The sequence below is a fragment of the Gymnoscopelus microlampas genome (genome assembly GCF_963454915.1).
Source record: "Gymnoscopelus microlampas genome assembly, chromosome: 9".
NCBI lineage: Eukaryota > Metazoa > Chordata > Actinopteri > Myctophiformes > Myctophidae > Gymnoscopelus > Gymnoscopelus microlampas.
The window spans coordinates 57,140,077-57,156,169 of NC_139946.1; the positions used below are offsets into that span (position 1 = coordinate 57,140,077).

The 16,093-nt window shown below is 43.2% G+C and overlaps 2 protein-coding genes across 4 annotated transcripts in view; one reads left to right on the forward strand and one right to left on the reverse strand.

Moving 5' to 3' along the window:
* Positions 1 to 16,093, forward strand: part of tmem259 (transmembrane protein 259) — a 298,209-nt gene that overhangs the window by 245,921 nt on the left and 36,195 nt on the right. The gene's annotated exons all lie outside the window — the stretch shown is intronic.
* med16 (mediator complex subunit 16) overlaps positions 1 to 16,093 on the reverse strand; it is a 43,323-nt gene that overhangs the window by 22,640 nt on the left and 4,590 nt on the right. Inside the window, exons 4-11 of the mRNA XM_084066374.1 lie at positions 15,245 to 15,414; positions 12,684 to 12,753; positions 12,131 to 12,342; positions 10,743 to 10,892; positions 7,314 to 7,419; positions 3,666 to 3,821; positions 1,813 to 2,039; positions 128 to 334 (exon numbers count right to left, since the gene is read on the reverse strand). Of these exons, the coding sequence (XP_083922500.1) occupies positions 128 to 334; positions 1,813 to 2,039; positions 3,666 to 3,821; positions 7,314 to 7,419; positions 10,743 to 10,892; positions 12,131 to 12,342; positions 12,684 to 12,753; positions 15,245 to 15,414 (1,298 nt within the window). The remainder of the gene's footprint in view (positions 1 to 127; positions 335 to 1,812; positions 2,040 to 3,665; positions 3,822 to 7,313; positions 7,420 to 10,742; positions 10,893 to 12,130; positions 12,343 to 12,683; positions 12,754 to 15,244; positions 15,415 to 16,093) is intronic.

Sequence of the window (16,093 nt, forward strand, 5' to 3'; positions counted from 1 at the left end):
TAGGTGGTTCTATAGGGTTCTAACCTGTTGTAAGGCCTGGTTCTGTCTCATATACTCCTCATGGAGTTTCTCCACCAGGTTATGGACCATAGCAGACTGTATATATGTATATTTAAGGTATAATAACCTGTTGTAAGGCCTGGTTCTGTCTCATATACTCCTCATGGAGTTTCTCCACCAGGTTATGGACCATAGCAGGCTGAACGTGCAGCAGAACGTCCCACCAGTCGTATCCCGTCACCATGCAGTACTCCAGCAGGAACAGCAGGTGGCGCAGCGTGGTGTTCATGTCCAACATCTGACCCATAGAGGGCGACACTCTGATCATGTGCAGCTGTGGAGAGACACAGGAAGAAGAAAGGAGGGGCGCTAAGTCAGACTGGAACAACTTTTCAACAGAGCCATCAAGGTCTTAGACCACGTTTAGACCACAACGCTCTCTAGAGAAAACCACAAAGTCCCGTTGCGTTCTCACTGCTTATTTTGGGTTTAGATGGAGACACAACAGTGGTTGAAAACGCTGCAGTGTGCATGCCACGTGGCTAGGTGGCGCTGTGACGCACTGCCAGATAGACCAGTCACCAGCATGTGTATCCACCTGTTTCCTAGGCCTTGTGTTTTCCACTTCCTGTCGGATTTCATTGGATATCATTAGTCATCTGACCGGTTTCATTGGATTTCATTGGATCAAGAGACAGGAAGTGGAACACAGTGAAAAGCCTAGGAAACAGGTGGATAGAACCACAGATATAGAAACCTAGATACCTCATTGGCCTCTGCAGTTCATTGTAGCGACTGGTGTCTCAATACAAGGCTCTTCCGCAGGGCTGTTTGACTACTGATCAATCACATCGCGTTAACTACTGGCCAATCACAGCGCGTCTAACTGACTAGTTGCTGCGCGTCTGCCTCTTAAGAAAAGACCCGCCCCACCTGCCTCTGATTGGCCTACTGAACGCCCCCTTCTGTGACGCACACGGAAGTTTCCAGCTTGCCCAAGCCTTATATGGGATAGCCCTGCGGAACAAGGAAGCGCGCCCGAGATACGAACGCTTCAGAGCCGAAGGAGGCGTCTACCTTTATATGTCTATGGATAGAACCACTTCCATTCTACTTGCTGTCACAGCTGATTTGTTTACATGCATGGGTTGCCATGTCCGCTTATTATAAGCGACTTTGGGCTTGTTTTTCCTGTAAAGTTTCTTGTAAATATTAGTTGTTTCTCACAACGCGTCGCGAATGTGAGCTTGTAGATCGGCCAATGTACTATATAGGTTTAAAGTGCTAATGTAGTCTAGTCGCTTCTTTTGGGCTTGTTTTCATAGAACTGGCTGCTTATTTCTCTCACAAAACAGTTCTACGGCTCTGCACCAGAGCCGACGTGAACCATGACATCACAGGTTTTGCCTTTTCCTCCGTTGTAACCGTTTACATGGAGACGGGATGCTTTCAAAGATTTCCACTCTGGAAGGTGGCTTCACTTAGTTGCGGATTCAACCCCAGAAAACGCTTCTAAACGGACGGCACATCTGATATTTTATTTTGCCGTTTTCTCTAGAGACTGTTGTCGTGTAAAGGGGGCCTTTAGACAAGAAACCAAACTCATAGCATCACCGTAGCGTCTTGGAAAAGTATCATTTTTTAAGTTTTGATCATTTTAAGGCTCTCTGTTGAGGCAGGACACTTTTGGACAGAATGTCCATCAAGGGAAGCCTGCGATGGAATATCCTCCCAGCCATGGGTGTCCACTGCAGCCAGGGCCAGTGACAGACAGACAGACAGACAGACAGACAGACAGACAGACAGACAGACCTTGCCATGGGTGTCTACTCCAGCCAGGGCCAGTGACGTCCAGCTGAACTGCAGGGCTTTGAAGTGGACCGACGGACCGGACGTTCTCTGACGTTTGATGGACGACTCCTCCCCCGGACGCTGGGCCCCTCCCACCGAGGAGGCGGAGCCGTAGAACACGCCCATCGTGTGGAGAGAGAGACGATGCAGGATCTGAATACTGCCGTCATGGAACGATAGAGCTAGACCTGAGAGAGAGAGAGAGAGAGAGAGAGAGACACATGAATACTGCTGTCCATGGACGTGCAGAGGGATGTGGAGAGGCAGGGGCTGGAATTTCAAAAAGGCACCTATTGGATGTTTTCCCCCCGAACAATTACCATACTTTTAGGCCCGAAAACCTGAAAAATCTGAAAAGGTATCATTATGTGCTTAATGTCCTCAAAGTCACGCATCCAACAAGCTTTGAACTGAGCAGATTGGACCTTCTGTTCCAGAGATAATGGCCAAAGCATCTTGAAAACAGACACTTTTGCCGATTTTCGTCGCTGATTTTTTGAGTTGTGGCCATTGGCGCCCGTTTTTCTTTAATAACACAGGCTAGGAAGGTCTGACGGCAACAAACTAGATACCTGAGGAAAGTTCACTTTGAGCTGCATCCAACACATCCAACACATCCAACACATACATTTACGTTTTCTTTTTTTTGTCCAGTCTGGAGACAGGGCAATGTTTTACCGATGAGTAAAAGGGCAGCAGGGGCTCGAGCCCCCTTTCATGTCTATGTGTGCACGTGCCTGCTGCTGTCATGAAACAATAGAGCTAGACCTGAGAGACAGAGTGAGAGCTTGTAGATCTGCTATTTTGAACAGCCAAAGTGTAAAATAGTGTTGAAGTGGTTAAACTGATATTGATGTTATAGTAGCTCATTTCACTGGGGACCACCTGGTGCTATAATAGGCCAATGTGAAAAACGAGGTGCCATTTCTTCTCAGGCCTTTCAATGGGACACTGCATTCATTATTTGAGGCATTTTGTTACAAAAGTTGTTAAACCATTTTTTATTAGTTTAAATAATTAATAAACAATAAACATCAAATGTGTAATTTCACGTCATTGTCATCTAATATTCGATACAAGGAGGATTTATCTGTGTTACGCTATGTGACTGAGCTGTCTGTCTGTCTGTCTGTCTGTCTGTCTGTCTGTCTGTGTGTGTGTGTGTGTGTGTGTGTGTGTGTGTGTGTGTGTGTGTGTGTGTGTGTGTGTGTGTGTGTGTGTGTGTGTGTGTGTGTGTGTGTGTGTGTGTGTGTGTGTGTGTGTGTGTGTGTGTGTGTGTTTTAATGTGTTAGATGTTAGTGCATGTATAATGTTTCATGATGTTTCATTTCTCAACAATGATGAGAAATTGAAGGAAACTGAGGGTTTACTGTGTAGATTTTATATAGTAGATGTTTTATTCTGTTAGTGCAAATGTAGCCTCGGAAACCCATGCCTTTTTTTTTGTTTCAAAAGGAAAAAAGCCTGGGAGAACCTCGCAGGAACGCTGGTCTTAGGACCTTGTTATCTCCTAACCAATCAGAGTGCTCCAAACCCAGGCGCTGGAATCCAGCGCCTGGGTTTGGCTCCGCCCTTCAAGACCATCGATTGGGCTCGTTCTTTCAGTCTAGTGCAAATGTGGCTCATCATGAGTGTGTTTTTTTCTGAATTTACTTTTAAAGTAAATGTATTTAGTTACTTTACACCACCGGAAACAAGCCCCATGTTTTTGTGTTATCCGTTTAGCATACTTGTACTACCTGTACTGTTAGTAATCATGCTAATCAAGTAATACATCAATCAATCAATCAGTCAATCAATCCTCCTCATCTCACCCAGTCCAGGACAGAACTTGGTGTCTGACGCCACCTTGAGGTCGGTGTTAGAGATAGAGATGGGTAGTTTGGGCAGAGCCACAGCGCTCACTCTCTCCAGGTCGTTGGTGGCTGAGAGGATCCTCCACTTCAAGATGGTGGGCTGCTTCTCTCCCACTGCACACAGGGTCAAAGGTCACAGGTCACAGGTCAGCTCAGGGGCATCATGCACTTAGGATTTACATCCTGGTCAAGTTATTAAAACATGAATGAATCTGGTGTTTATGAACATAACCCCATAATATGAACTGGAACATGTACTGTATATGTTATGATGATGATTTTTAAGGTTTTCAGGAGATAAAACAGGAAAAAAAATCACTTTCTGCCTAAGTCACCTAGAAATGACAGAAAATAAAAAACACATTTTTCCCAAGTCATGTTTATTCTGCCTTTATTTATATGTGTCTAACTCTACTCTCCTAACACTGCTGCTTCATAATGCATTTACTTAAGTATTACCTACGCTCTCAGCCTATCAGAATGCTTGTTACATTCAAAATCACTTCTGTTTCTGCCTAACAAAAAGTTGACTTAAAATCACTTTCTGCCTGAGTTATTTTAGAATGTAACGAGTATTCCGATTGGTTTAAGACATAGGCAATAAGGAACACTGAAGCAGCAGTGTTAGGAGAGTAGAAAAAAGTCAATTTGACCAAAAAGTGAGTTAGGCAATTATATGCTATGAGGCTAACAACATGTTATGATGTTAATATGAACTGGAGTATGTACTGGACACGGTTAAGGTGCGTTCCCACACAGAGATACAATAGAGGCGGCACAATTACAATCAAAGTCAATGTAAAGACACGACTGACTCCAGCCGACCGGGAACCAGCAACACAGAAACACAACCAGCCCTCACAGAGACAAATGAACTGATTTTACTGCTCATAAAGGATATAGTAATATAGCAGGAATTATTTCCAATAATAACAAGCTGTCTTCTGTGTTTTTGTAACCCCAAGAGGGTACAAAATTGAACCAAATGGACCCGTAACACTCCCACAGTTAAATTTAACCCATTAAGACCGGGAACGCATCTGTCATTTTTGTCTCCGCCAGGAGACTATTGTTTTCGTTCTCGTCCTTCCGTGTGTCCACCAAGCTAACATTGGTCAAGCTTCACGTGACACGTGACAATATGTTGAAAGGGTGTGCTTTGATTGGCTAGCGAGACGCATGATGAAATAGAGTCCTATAAATCGGTGTGTCACTTCCAAAGACTATTTATGTCTTTGGAAGTGAGGTAAGACACACCTATCCATCAGCCAAGCTAACATTGGTCAAGTGACACGTGACAATATGTAATATTGACAGGATTAATGTAGAGTATCTCTTCCTCTCCGTCCGTCTCTATGTGTCCGTCTGAGAACACCCAACATTAGTCAAGCTGCATGTGACATCACAATATGTTATATAAATAGGTAAGACAGGATCAATCAGGAACAGTACTTTCCAGTACAAATTACCCGACCGTGCGTGTGTGTCCGTCTGAGAACACCTAACATTGGTCAAGTTTCACGTGACATCACAATATGTAATATAAATAGCTTAGACAGGATCAATCAGGAACAGTACTTTCCAGTACAAACTGAGAGTGATTTCCTTTGGTTAAAATAGCACAGGTCCGCTGACGGGTCCGCTGACTCAAGTCCTCCTGAGTCCTGACACCTCAGGAGGACTTGAGTACCTGCTAACTGCCACATTACGGCTCCCATGAACTCTCTAGACCTGATGGTCAATGGGCAGGCCAGCACATGCCCAACACAATTGTTTTTACTTTCCCTTTTTACTACTGGCGGAGGAGCACATTTTCTAGTTAGATTTTAACCACTTTAACCATTATTTTATACTTTGGCTATTCAAAAATAGCAGATTGAGTGCCGCGCTATGAGCTTGTAGATCTGCTATTTTATGAAAACTCTTCTTTGAATATGAATATATATATTTTAAAGCGAACATTTGTAACTCAAATCTTTGCTTCTGGTGTATTCTACAAATGTCTTCTAAATCCTGATATGAGTTCAAATGTAACTGTCTTAAAAACACTATGAGCTTGTTGATCTGCTATTTTTGAATATCCAAAGTATAAAATAATGGTTAAAGTGGTTAAAATCTAAAACGATGCTTTCCCGTTCTCAATGGGTAAAGACCTGTAAATGAACAGTGGAGGAGTCCCTGTGTACATTTTATATCTGATGTATGTGCTTAGCGGGAGGTTCTACTCAATCTCCTCAGGCAGTAGAGCTGCCGGCTGAAGGAGGAAAAACCCTGGGCTGACAGCTTGATTGTAAACTGTAATTGTAACTGTAAACTGATGAGATCCATATGCCTTTCTTATTTCACACACACACACACACACACACACACACACACACACACACACACACACACACACACACACACACACACACACACACACACACACACACACACACACACACACACACACACTGCTGGATGAAAACTATCATCAGGTACTGAGAGTTTCAATAGTATGTGTGTACACTACAGCGATTGACAGCATGAAGAGGCGATTGGTTGAACACGTGTATGAACACTTAGGCCCTGTTTAGACCACAACGGTCTAAGGGCTGGACCTGACTTTGTGGCCCACCACAACCGGCAGATACTACTACCGCCCCGCTCTGTCGAGGCGCACACACACACACACACACACACACACACACACACACACACACACACACACACACACACACACACACACACACACACACACACACACACACACACACACACACACACAAGCCCTAATACCTCCACTTTTACTGAAAAAGATCCCTCCATACACAACTACAACCCATAAATATGATAGTTAGCCTAATACTCACAAACAAGCAGAGTGTGTTGCTCTTATAAGGAGGACACAGGCTAAAGCACATCATGGCAGCAAGCTAATGTACCTTACTGTTACTACCTTACTACAGGCACACAGACGGAGAGATCAACCCAGCTAGCTCAAGAGGAGAGGAAATGAATCAGATGAGGAGAACGGATCCTCGTTTTCGAGGCTGCCAAGATGAGATGGTGAGATCATCTCCACTGGACATTATATAACGGACCTATTAACAAACCTGGACATGAGCAGTAGAGGACTATTATGAATGGGTGAAGTATGAACATTATTAGATGTCTAGTTAGCTTATGTATAGAAAAAATCACACCCTGTGTGAAGGTAGCGGCGCCTTTGATACATTATGTCATTGATATGTGTTTATAATGTGTTTATAGCCATGTGTCACGTGAAGCTTGACCAATCACTTTGTTGACGGGTCTGACCAATCAGAGCGTTGACGGGTCGCACCAATCAGAACGTTGACGGGTCTGACCGATCAGAACGTTGACGGTGAACACGGACAAAGTCAGGTATAGAGCGGATAGCGCCGCTAAAAAATGGCTGGCTATAATGATCTGAGATGCATCTGTTATAGGCTAGATCTATAGGCTGTATGAGGATGGCATAACAGGACATCCTTAACGTATACATAGTGAAGGCTGTACCTCCAGGCCACTGTAGCCTGGGGCTGTTCAGATGATAGACAGACCAGTGGGCCAGTGTGATGTGGGCCCTGGTGTGTTTCTTACCAACAGGAGAGCGATGTTGGAAGATATTATTGACAGGAAGTCCCTCCTTCCTCAGTGACCAGCACTCCACTATACTTCCTGTCTGACTGGAGGCACACAGCAACACCTGAACAACAACAACAACAACACAGTTACAATTATAAATAACAATACAATAACCATACAACACAATCACAAATAATTACAATAACAATACAACACAATTTTACCATTTACAACTAGTTGTACTATTTCCAGCCTCCTGCGTGTCCTCTCACAGCATCCATAAACCTCCTCATTGACCGTGTCCTCCTCTCAGGTAAGAGGAGAGGAGAAGAAGGAGGCCAGAGAGGAGGTTCATGCAGGCTGGAGTCAGAGACAAAGAAGCAGAGAACACAACCAGATAGAAACAGAAGAAGACAATGTAAGCATTTATCAGACTCTCTTATCCAGTGATTTAAGTGTGAGGTCACAATAAGCAGAGTAAACAACATGAAGTCTAGTCAATAAACAACAAGGTAAACAGTCTCATCAGTATTAGTGCAGAGAGAACAATACAGAGCCTCAAAGAAACTATAGGATACCAGATAAATAAACAAGGAACCTAGTATCTGTCTAAAAAACATGCTATCTAAATGACATTCTGTACATTTGTGGTCAAGAAAAAAACAATGTAAAAAATTAAAACATGAGACAAGAGACATACATATATCTATATATCTATATGCTAAACTAGCATCTATTGACAAGGGTTAAGTGGTGGAGGTCATCCTATCCCCAGTGTATTGTACTGGGTTTAGAAACAAACATCCATTCACTAAACACCAGGGGCTGGGCAGAGGTCAGAATGTAAAAACAATAAAGTCTACACAAAGGATCATCCTGCATTATCCTGTATTAAATGTATATATGGGTTCCTTTAGTTTACACCACTGGACACTTGGAGCCTCGCCGTCCTGTGAAGAGCCTGTGAGGCTCTAAATGTCTCGTCCAACATGGTGTAAAGGAAACAATACATTTTAAACTATGGAGCATGATCCAATGTGTGTTGTACTGGGTGGAGGTCATCACCAGTGTGGTTTCATGCACACACACACCCTCCCGTACCTCTGTACCACTGTGACACAGTCTATGGAACATATTTTAGCTGGTGCCTCACCCATTATCCCTGAACTTATTTGCCTTTTAAAAAAATATATATATATTACCATTTTTAAAAACATTTTCAAATAGTTCAAATAGCCGATCTACAAGCTCACAACATGTCCATGTAGATCGGCTAGTTGAACTATTTGAAAACACTTTTTTAAAATAGTAAAAAATGGAGGCCTGGGCTGTAGCGTGACGGTCCAGGCACCCTAGTCTGCAATGTCAGCCTGACAGCGTGTCGTGGGTTCGACTCCCGTTCCCGACGACCTTTGCTGCGTGTCACTCCCCCCCCCCCATCTCTCTCACCATTTCCTGTCAGCCTACTTTCCGGTACGTATTGTATAACATTGTGTTGTAGATTCAAAGTTTTTCATAAATTTCACAGATAGTTTCATAGATTGGTTTGACAGACACCATTATCAGTGTTGTCATTATCAGAGGCTAGAGGGGGTCACCTGAACGCTTGTTTTTTTTTTGGGGGGGGGGTCCAATCTAAAGCTAGGGGTGACAAATCCCCCCCCCCCGGATCTCCACGCCTGATTGATGATAAGAATAGAAACATCTGGAGGTATAACAGCACTTTTATGTGCGGAGAATAATGAAAAAGGGCAGAAGCGACCCCTGCTGGTCAACTATAAGAACTAATCACCTCTTTACTAGCACCAAAAACACTATGGCCCTAATTTATCAATGGAACGTAGAAACCAGCTTAAATTGGAGCCCAGGAATCAGCATACGACCACGTCGTCCACGTGTGATTTATCAAGCAATCGTATCCAGCCAATCCCAGCGTACACATGTTCTGAGGCTTGATAAATCTGACGGCTGCAACCGCCCAATCTTTCAGAAGCGTGACCCTGTGAGTTCTTCTGGGAAGCCAATAAGAAAGAGCTAATTCTCTGTGGGAAAGTTACCCCTCCGATCATATTAGTGGAGTCTCACACACGTATTAGCGTCGGCAGGCAGCCTGAGCCGTCAACAGAACAGCACACAGACATACGCTACACCTGACACAAATATAACAACATATGACCTCAATCATAACAGTGTGAGTCCAGTTGAACAAACTTTAAAGTGTCATATAGTCAGAACAATGATGTGGAGAATAGATACAGTAGTAATTTCATTGTGTTCTATGCAGTGGTATGCTGGGGTGGGGGCATCAAGGCTGGGGAGCTAAACAAGCTCCATAAGATCATAAAGAAGGCCAGCTCTGTGGCCTCCGTATAGAAGGAAGGGCTGCAGTCAGTCACAGAGAGGAGGATTAGAGACAAACTTAACCCCTCCCATGAGTCCCATCCACTCTATGGTGAGCTGCAGGATATGGTCCTGTGTCGACCCTGGTCTATTCTGTTTATGTCCATCTGTGTTTGATGTGTCTATGTTTGTCTGTAGATTCTTTATCTATTTGTTACACTGTGCTGCTTTAACGACATGATTTCCCCTCAGGGATTAATACGGTATTTCCCATCTCTCTCACCTCAATGTAGGGTTCTACTAGTAAATCACGCAGACCGTTGCACAGACAAATTATCCATGTATCCCTCTTTTATCCATCCTGAGAGACGTGTCGAGGCAAAATGTATTTATTAATTTATTTGGTGAGCACCAAGTAACATATCCAGGTGCTCCCCTGAGAACTAGACCAAAAATGTTATGTGCACCCCTGCCTATTGACCAGATCTTTCCTTCCGGTGAAATATTCTCTTTTCTGGCCAAAAAGCTGTATTTTAGACGTGAGGTGGGGCTCACAATGTTCCCACTAAGTAGAGTAAGCTTTCAACTCCATAAAACACTCTTTGTTTTGGTGAGTAGAGAAAGTGTATTTTTTATTTTGACTACAGACGAGAGGCTGTGCAGCCTGTGGTCTGAGGGGAAAGGATGAAAAGTCCCATAGCGTTAAGGAGAACTCCTTCTAACGCTATGGACCAGAGCTAACCCCGGCCCCTCCTCCTGAGTATCAGACACGCTTCCTCTGACGGTTTCTGGACGTCTACTGCGCTTGGCTACAAAAATATTTCTGCAGGTCACACACTACGTGTATAGTGTAACACGGTGGAACACACCACTGGTTAGAGGTAACAGTAAATAGGGTTAGGTTAGGGGTAACAGTAGAGGGGTAACAGAGGGTTAGGGGTAACAGTAGAGGGGTAACAGAGGGTTAGGGGTAACAGTAGAGGGGTAACAGAGGGTTAGGGGTAACAGTAGAGGGGTAACAGAGGGTTAGGGGTAACAGTAGAGGGGTAACAGAGGGTTAGGGGTAACAGTAGAGGGGTAACAGAGGGTTAGGGGTAATATTACCTGTTCAGAGTTCTCTCTGGTGAGGAAGTGAAGGTGAGTGACAGCATGGTACTTGTCTCTCCTCAGAGGGTCTGTGGTACAACGCATGAACAGAGAGGGAAGCAGCTCTGTGTCTATACGACACTTCTCATTCACCACACTGACTATCACCTACACACACACACACACACACACACACACACACACACACACACACACACACACACACACACACACACAGTTGTATTAGTGTCAAACGTGGGGAATAAGGACATATTAACCAATTTAGACAGGGAAATAATCAGTGTCATTTTTTAATTTATTTTGCTATACAATTCAAATTCATTCAAAAATAGCAGATATACAAGCTCATAGTACGTGCTCATCTACTATGAGCTGGCAGATCTGCTATTATTTGAAAAAAATCAAGAAAATTAATCTTTGAATATATATATTTTTAAAATAACTCAAATCTTTGCTTCAGGGGTATTCTACAAATGTCTTCTAAAACAGGTTTTTGAAAAAAAGGTATGTTGCTATAATCAGTGGTTCTCAAACTTTTTCATGTCAAGGACCCCCAATATTATATGTTTTTGGCTACGGACCCCCATCTCAAAATATGTTGTTCCCCCCCAGAAGCACAGATCGGAGTAAAAAAATGTTCGCTTTAAAACATATATATACAGTATATATATTCAAAGATTTGCACACGTGTACTGTACAGCACTTCTGTAGTTTAAAATGTGCTTTATAAATGAAGTTCTTTGCTTGATGAAGTCACACAACAGAGCATGAATCAGGCTCTAGTTAAAGAGGAGAATATATCAAGGAGTCTGAATGTCTTCTAGGATAGGATAGTAAGCTGACAGGAGAGAGAGATGGGGGTGACATAGTCTCGCGTAGCCAGACAACTATTCCACAATCTCTGAATGCTATATAGAGTCTGGAACTACAACTCCCCAAATCCGAGAGAGGAAACTGCCACTTCCGTTCACGAAAATATCTTTTAAAATATCTTTACATTTTATTTTTTAATTTCCATTTCTGCTAAGCAGCAAGCTAAATATACTTAGATGATTTGTATTTATATTAGGATGAATTTGCGCGACTGTAAAGATGAAATGGAAATGGAGAGGAGGCTCCACATCCGGTTTATCAGAGCTTCAGAGTCCCAGACTGTATGCCGGAAACATTTGAAAATTGTAGGAGGCAACGGTCTGGTAACGCGAGACATGGGGTGACATGCAGCAAAGGCCGTCGAGATCGGGACTCAAACCCTCGACGCGCTGTCAGGCCACTTTAGAGCCTAGGTGCCTGGAGTCTCAAGTTCTATTCAACAGAGAAACTATTGAAGATATCTCACCCACAGCTGTGTTATAATGTATTATATTGTGTATATATAGTGTTACCTTATAGAACTGAACAGGAGAGGAGGAGCTTCCGTCCGTAGCCGCTACAACGATGTTTCCTCCGCTGGTGAAGGCGATGTCGGCCATGGCCACACGTCCTCTGAGACGACACAGACTCTCACTGGCCGACAGCAGCATCCCGTTGGGTTTTAACAACGATACTGTGACCAGACCGCTGACCGTTACGCCTACCCAGCCCTCCATAGGTTTACCTGAAACATTATATATATATATATATGTGTTATACAATATTATATATACTTATATATACCCCTACCCAGCCCTCTATGGGTTTACCTGAAACATTAAATATGTGTTATACTCTATCTATCTATCTATCTATCTATCAATCTAGATAGATAGATATCGTGACATGTTGTGAGCTTGTAGATCTGCTATTTTACACACTCAACCTGCAACCTTAATTTATTTCACTGATAGTTATATATGTATAAAAAGAAAAACGTCCTGCCCTGGCATGTGTCCTTCATGCCCTCAGAAAAACAACCAAACTAAAATGATGAGATTCCCCCCCCCCCCCCCCCCTTCTTACCTCCAAATAAGGTCAGAGAAGGAGCAAACTTCACCCTGGAAAACTTCTCCCCGAAGTTGGTGGATCCAGACTGGACAAGCAGATAATAAACAGTTAACAACAGTTCATCTAACTAACTGATATTATACATTATACTAGAGGGCTTAAGTGTTTCATCTAAATTAATGTAAAAGAAAATCAGGCTTCTCATTTATTCATTTAATCAAACCATGGATCAGTCAGAAGGTGATACATCTCTACATGTAGAGCCAGATTAAATAAAGGACTCTAATGTCTCTAGATGGCATAGTGCTAGTCACTTATTTATAACATGTGGAATCCACACTGTGAGGCTCTCTGAAGACTCTATGTATGGATTCATGTCTCTGCTGGATGAGTACAGGAACAGTGTTATTGAGGATAGAGTTAATCCTGTGTCTCTGGTTCTCATCCAGTGTAAACACTGGAGAGACAGCCTCTGTGTATGATTCTATAATGTCTTGTTATGTAGTTGTTGTGTGATATGTGTATGTACTCTATGGACCCCCTGTGTGTCTGGAATAAAGTTTGAATTGAATTGAATTAACTCTGTTATGTAACCATGGCAGAGTAACTAACTCAGTAACTAACTAACTAACTAACTGCCCTCACAGAGTACAAAACACTGACGTTGGTCTACAAAGCAACCGAAGGTATATGACACCTCCGTATCGTCAAAGCCTGATCCAACCCTACAACCCCTCCCACTCACTCAGATCAGATAACACAGGGAAGCTGTCAGAACCTTCTCTAAAACACCCTGGACAACGCTCCACACGTCCCAGACTCTTCTCTCTTCTCTAAAACACCCTGGACAACGCTCCATATGTCTTAGACTCTTCTCTCTTCTCTAAAACACTCTGGACAACGCTCCACACGTCCTAGACTCTTCTCTCTTCTCTAAAACACCCTGGACAACGCTCCATATGTCTTAGACTCTTCTCTCTTCTCTAAAACACCCTGGACAACGCTCCACACGTCCTAGACTCTTCTCTCTTCTCTAAAACACTCTGGACAACGCTCCACACGTCCCAGACTCTTCTCTCTTCTCTAAAACACCCTGGACAACGCTCCATATGTCTTAGACTCTTCTCTCTTCTCTAAAACACTCTGGACAACGCTCCACACGTCCTAGACTCTTCTCTCTTCTCTAAAACACCCTGGACAACGCTCCATATGTCTTAGACTCTTCTCTCTTCTCTAAAACACTCTGGACAACGCTCCACACGTCCTAGACTCTTCTCTCTTCTCTAAAACACCCTGGACAACGCTCCACACGTCCTAGACTCTTCTCTCTTCTCTAAAACACCCTGGACAACGCTCCATATGTCTTAGACTCTTCTCTCTTCTCTAAAACACTCTGGACAACGCTCCACACGTCCTAGACTCTTCTCTCTTCTCTAAAACACTCTGGACAACGCTCCACACGTCCTAGACTCTTCTCTCTTCTCTAAAACACTCTGGACAACGCTCCACACGTCCCACACTCTTCTCTCTTCTGGCTCCAGAACTATGGAATGAACTCCTCATTGCAGTCAGAACTGCAGACTCCTGCCCTAATCTAAAGACTCACCTCTTCAGACTCAACCTCAGCCTGTAGCACTAGACCTAGCCTTGATGACCTTACAGGATTATGCAAAGGCTAAAATGTAACTTAGATCATTGGTTCTCAAAGTGGGGTCCGGGGACCCCCAGGGGTACTTGAGGGGGTTCCAGGGGGTCCCCAGCTAAATGATAGACAGGAACCAAATGGACCCTTATGGGTCTGTAACTCTGAGAGTGTACAAATGGAACCAAATGGACCCTAACGGGTCCATTTGGTTCCATTTGTACACTCTCAGAGTTAAATTAACATTGATTTTACAATATGAATTGGAGTCCCAGAGATATAAATGCCATTAAAAGGGGGTCCGTAGCCTAATGCATGTCAAACTGGGGGTCCTTGAAATTAAAGTGGTTGAGAATCACTGCTAGAGCCGTAAAAAATCTTCTCTTATGGGGGTCCCTGGCTTATCTTTTCAAATGGGGGTCCGCGGGCTGATAAGTGTCAATTTGGGGGTCCTTGACATGAAAAAGTTTGAGAACCACTGACTTAGATATCATGTTATGTAGACAGATGCCAGGTCATTGTTGACCTGACATCCTACAGTGTGTATAGTTTCAATGTAGGCTGATGAAAGGTTCATGGTGAACGTATGTATTAGTTATTATTAGATTATTGGTTTATTATGTATTACTTTATTATTAGATTACTATTTCTATGCATTTGATGTATTATGTGTATTATCTTGTCTCCTTCCTTACTGTAAGTCGCTCTGGATTAAGAGCGTCTGATAAATGCCTAAACTGTAACTGTAACTCACCATCTCTACATGCAGGGCCAGTTTAACTCTGTTGTGTAACCATGACAGTAACTAACTCACCATCTCTACATGCAGAGCCAGTTTAACTCCTTTATGTAACCATGACAGTAACTAACTCACCATCTCTACATGCAGGGCCAGTTTAACTCTGTTATGTAACCATGACAGTAACTAACTCACCATCTCTACATGCAGGGCCAGTTTAACTCCGTTGTGTAACCATGACAGAGCGATGATAGGGTCTCCATCCACAGAGCTGCCCAGGCTGGACTCCCAGCTGTTCACCAGATGTTCTGACATCATCCAACACTTGATCTGTCCATCACCGTCTGATGACAGCAGCCTGGAGCCTGGAGATACATCAATACATCAATTAATTAATCAATACATTAATGAATCAATCTGTATTGATCTGTCTATAATGTCTGCTGACAGCAGTGTGGCAGTCAATGTGACAGTCAATCCAACACAACAATACATAAAGACACATCACACACAGTACTGTAACATGTAGACATGTAACACACAGTAACATGACAACATGGACTAAGGATCATGATGCCCCCTGGTGGACATTTGTGTGAGGTGCAGTGACAGTTAAGACCAAGCAGGCTTCATCAGTGATAAACTGGACGGTGTTGAGGAGGTGTTGAGGTGGTAAGAAAGAGGAGTCACTAGCCCCTCCCCAAATGAGGAGATAGACTGACTGAATGACACATTCATCTTCCTCCAGCAGAACAATGACAGACTGTCTGTCCTTTGTGCAGGAAGACATCTGTAACATCATTTCTGTTCACTCAAATTAACCAGTTATTATGAAGGATTTCTACATCTCTGTCTGTCTGTCTGTCTGTCTGTCTGTCTGTCTGTCCATCAAACAAATCAACATAGGACCACAATGGAAACATGTCCCCAGGACTTTGTGTTATCCTTTTAGCCTTAATGTGTGTTTATGTTATAAAGTGTGATTATGAGTTCCAAGGTGACGATGGACAGAACATCTGCTCTGACATCATCCATCATGGTGCA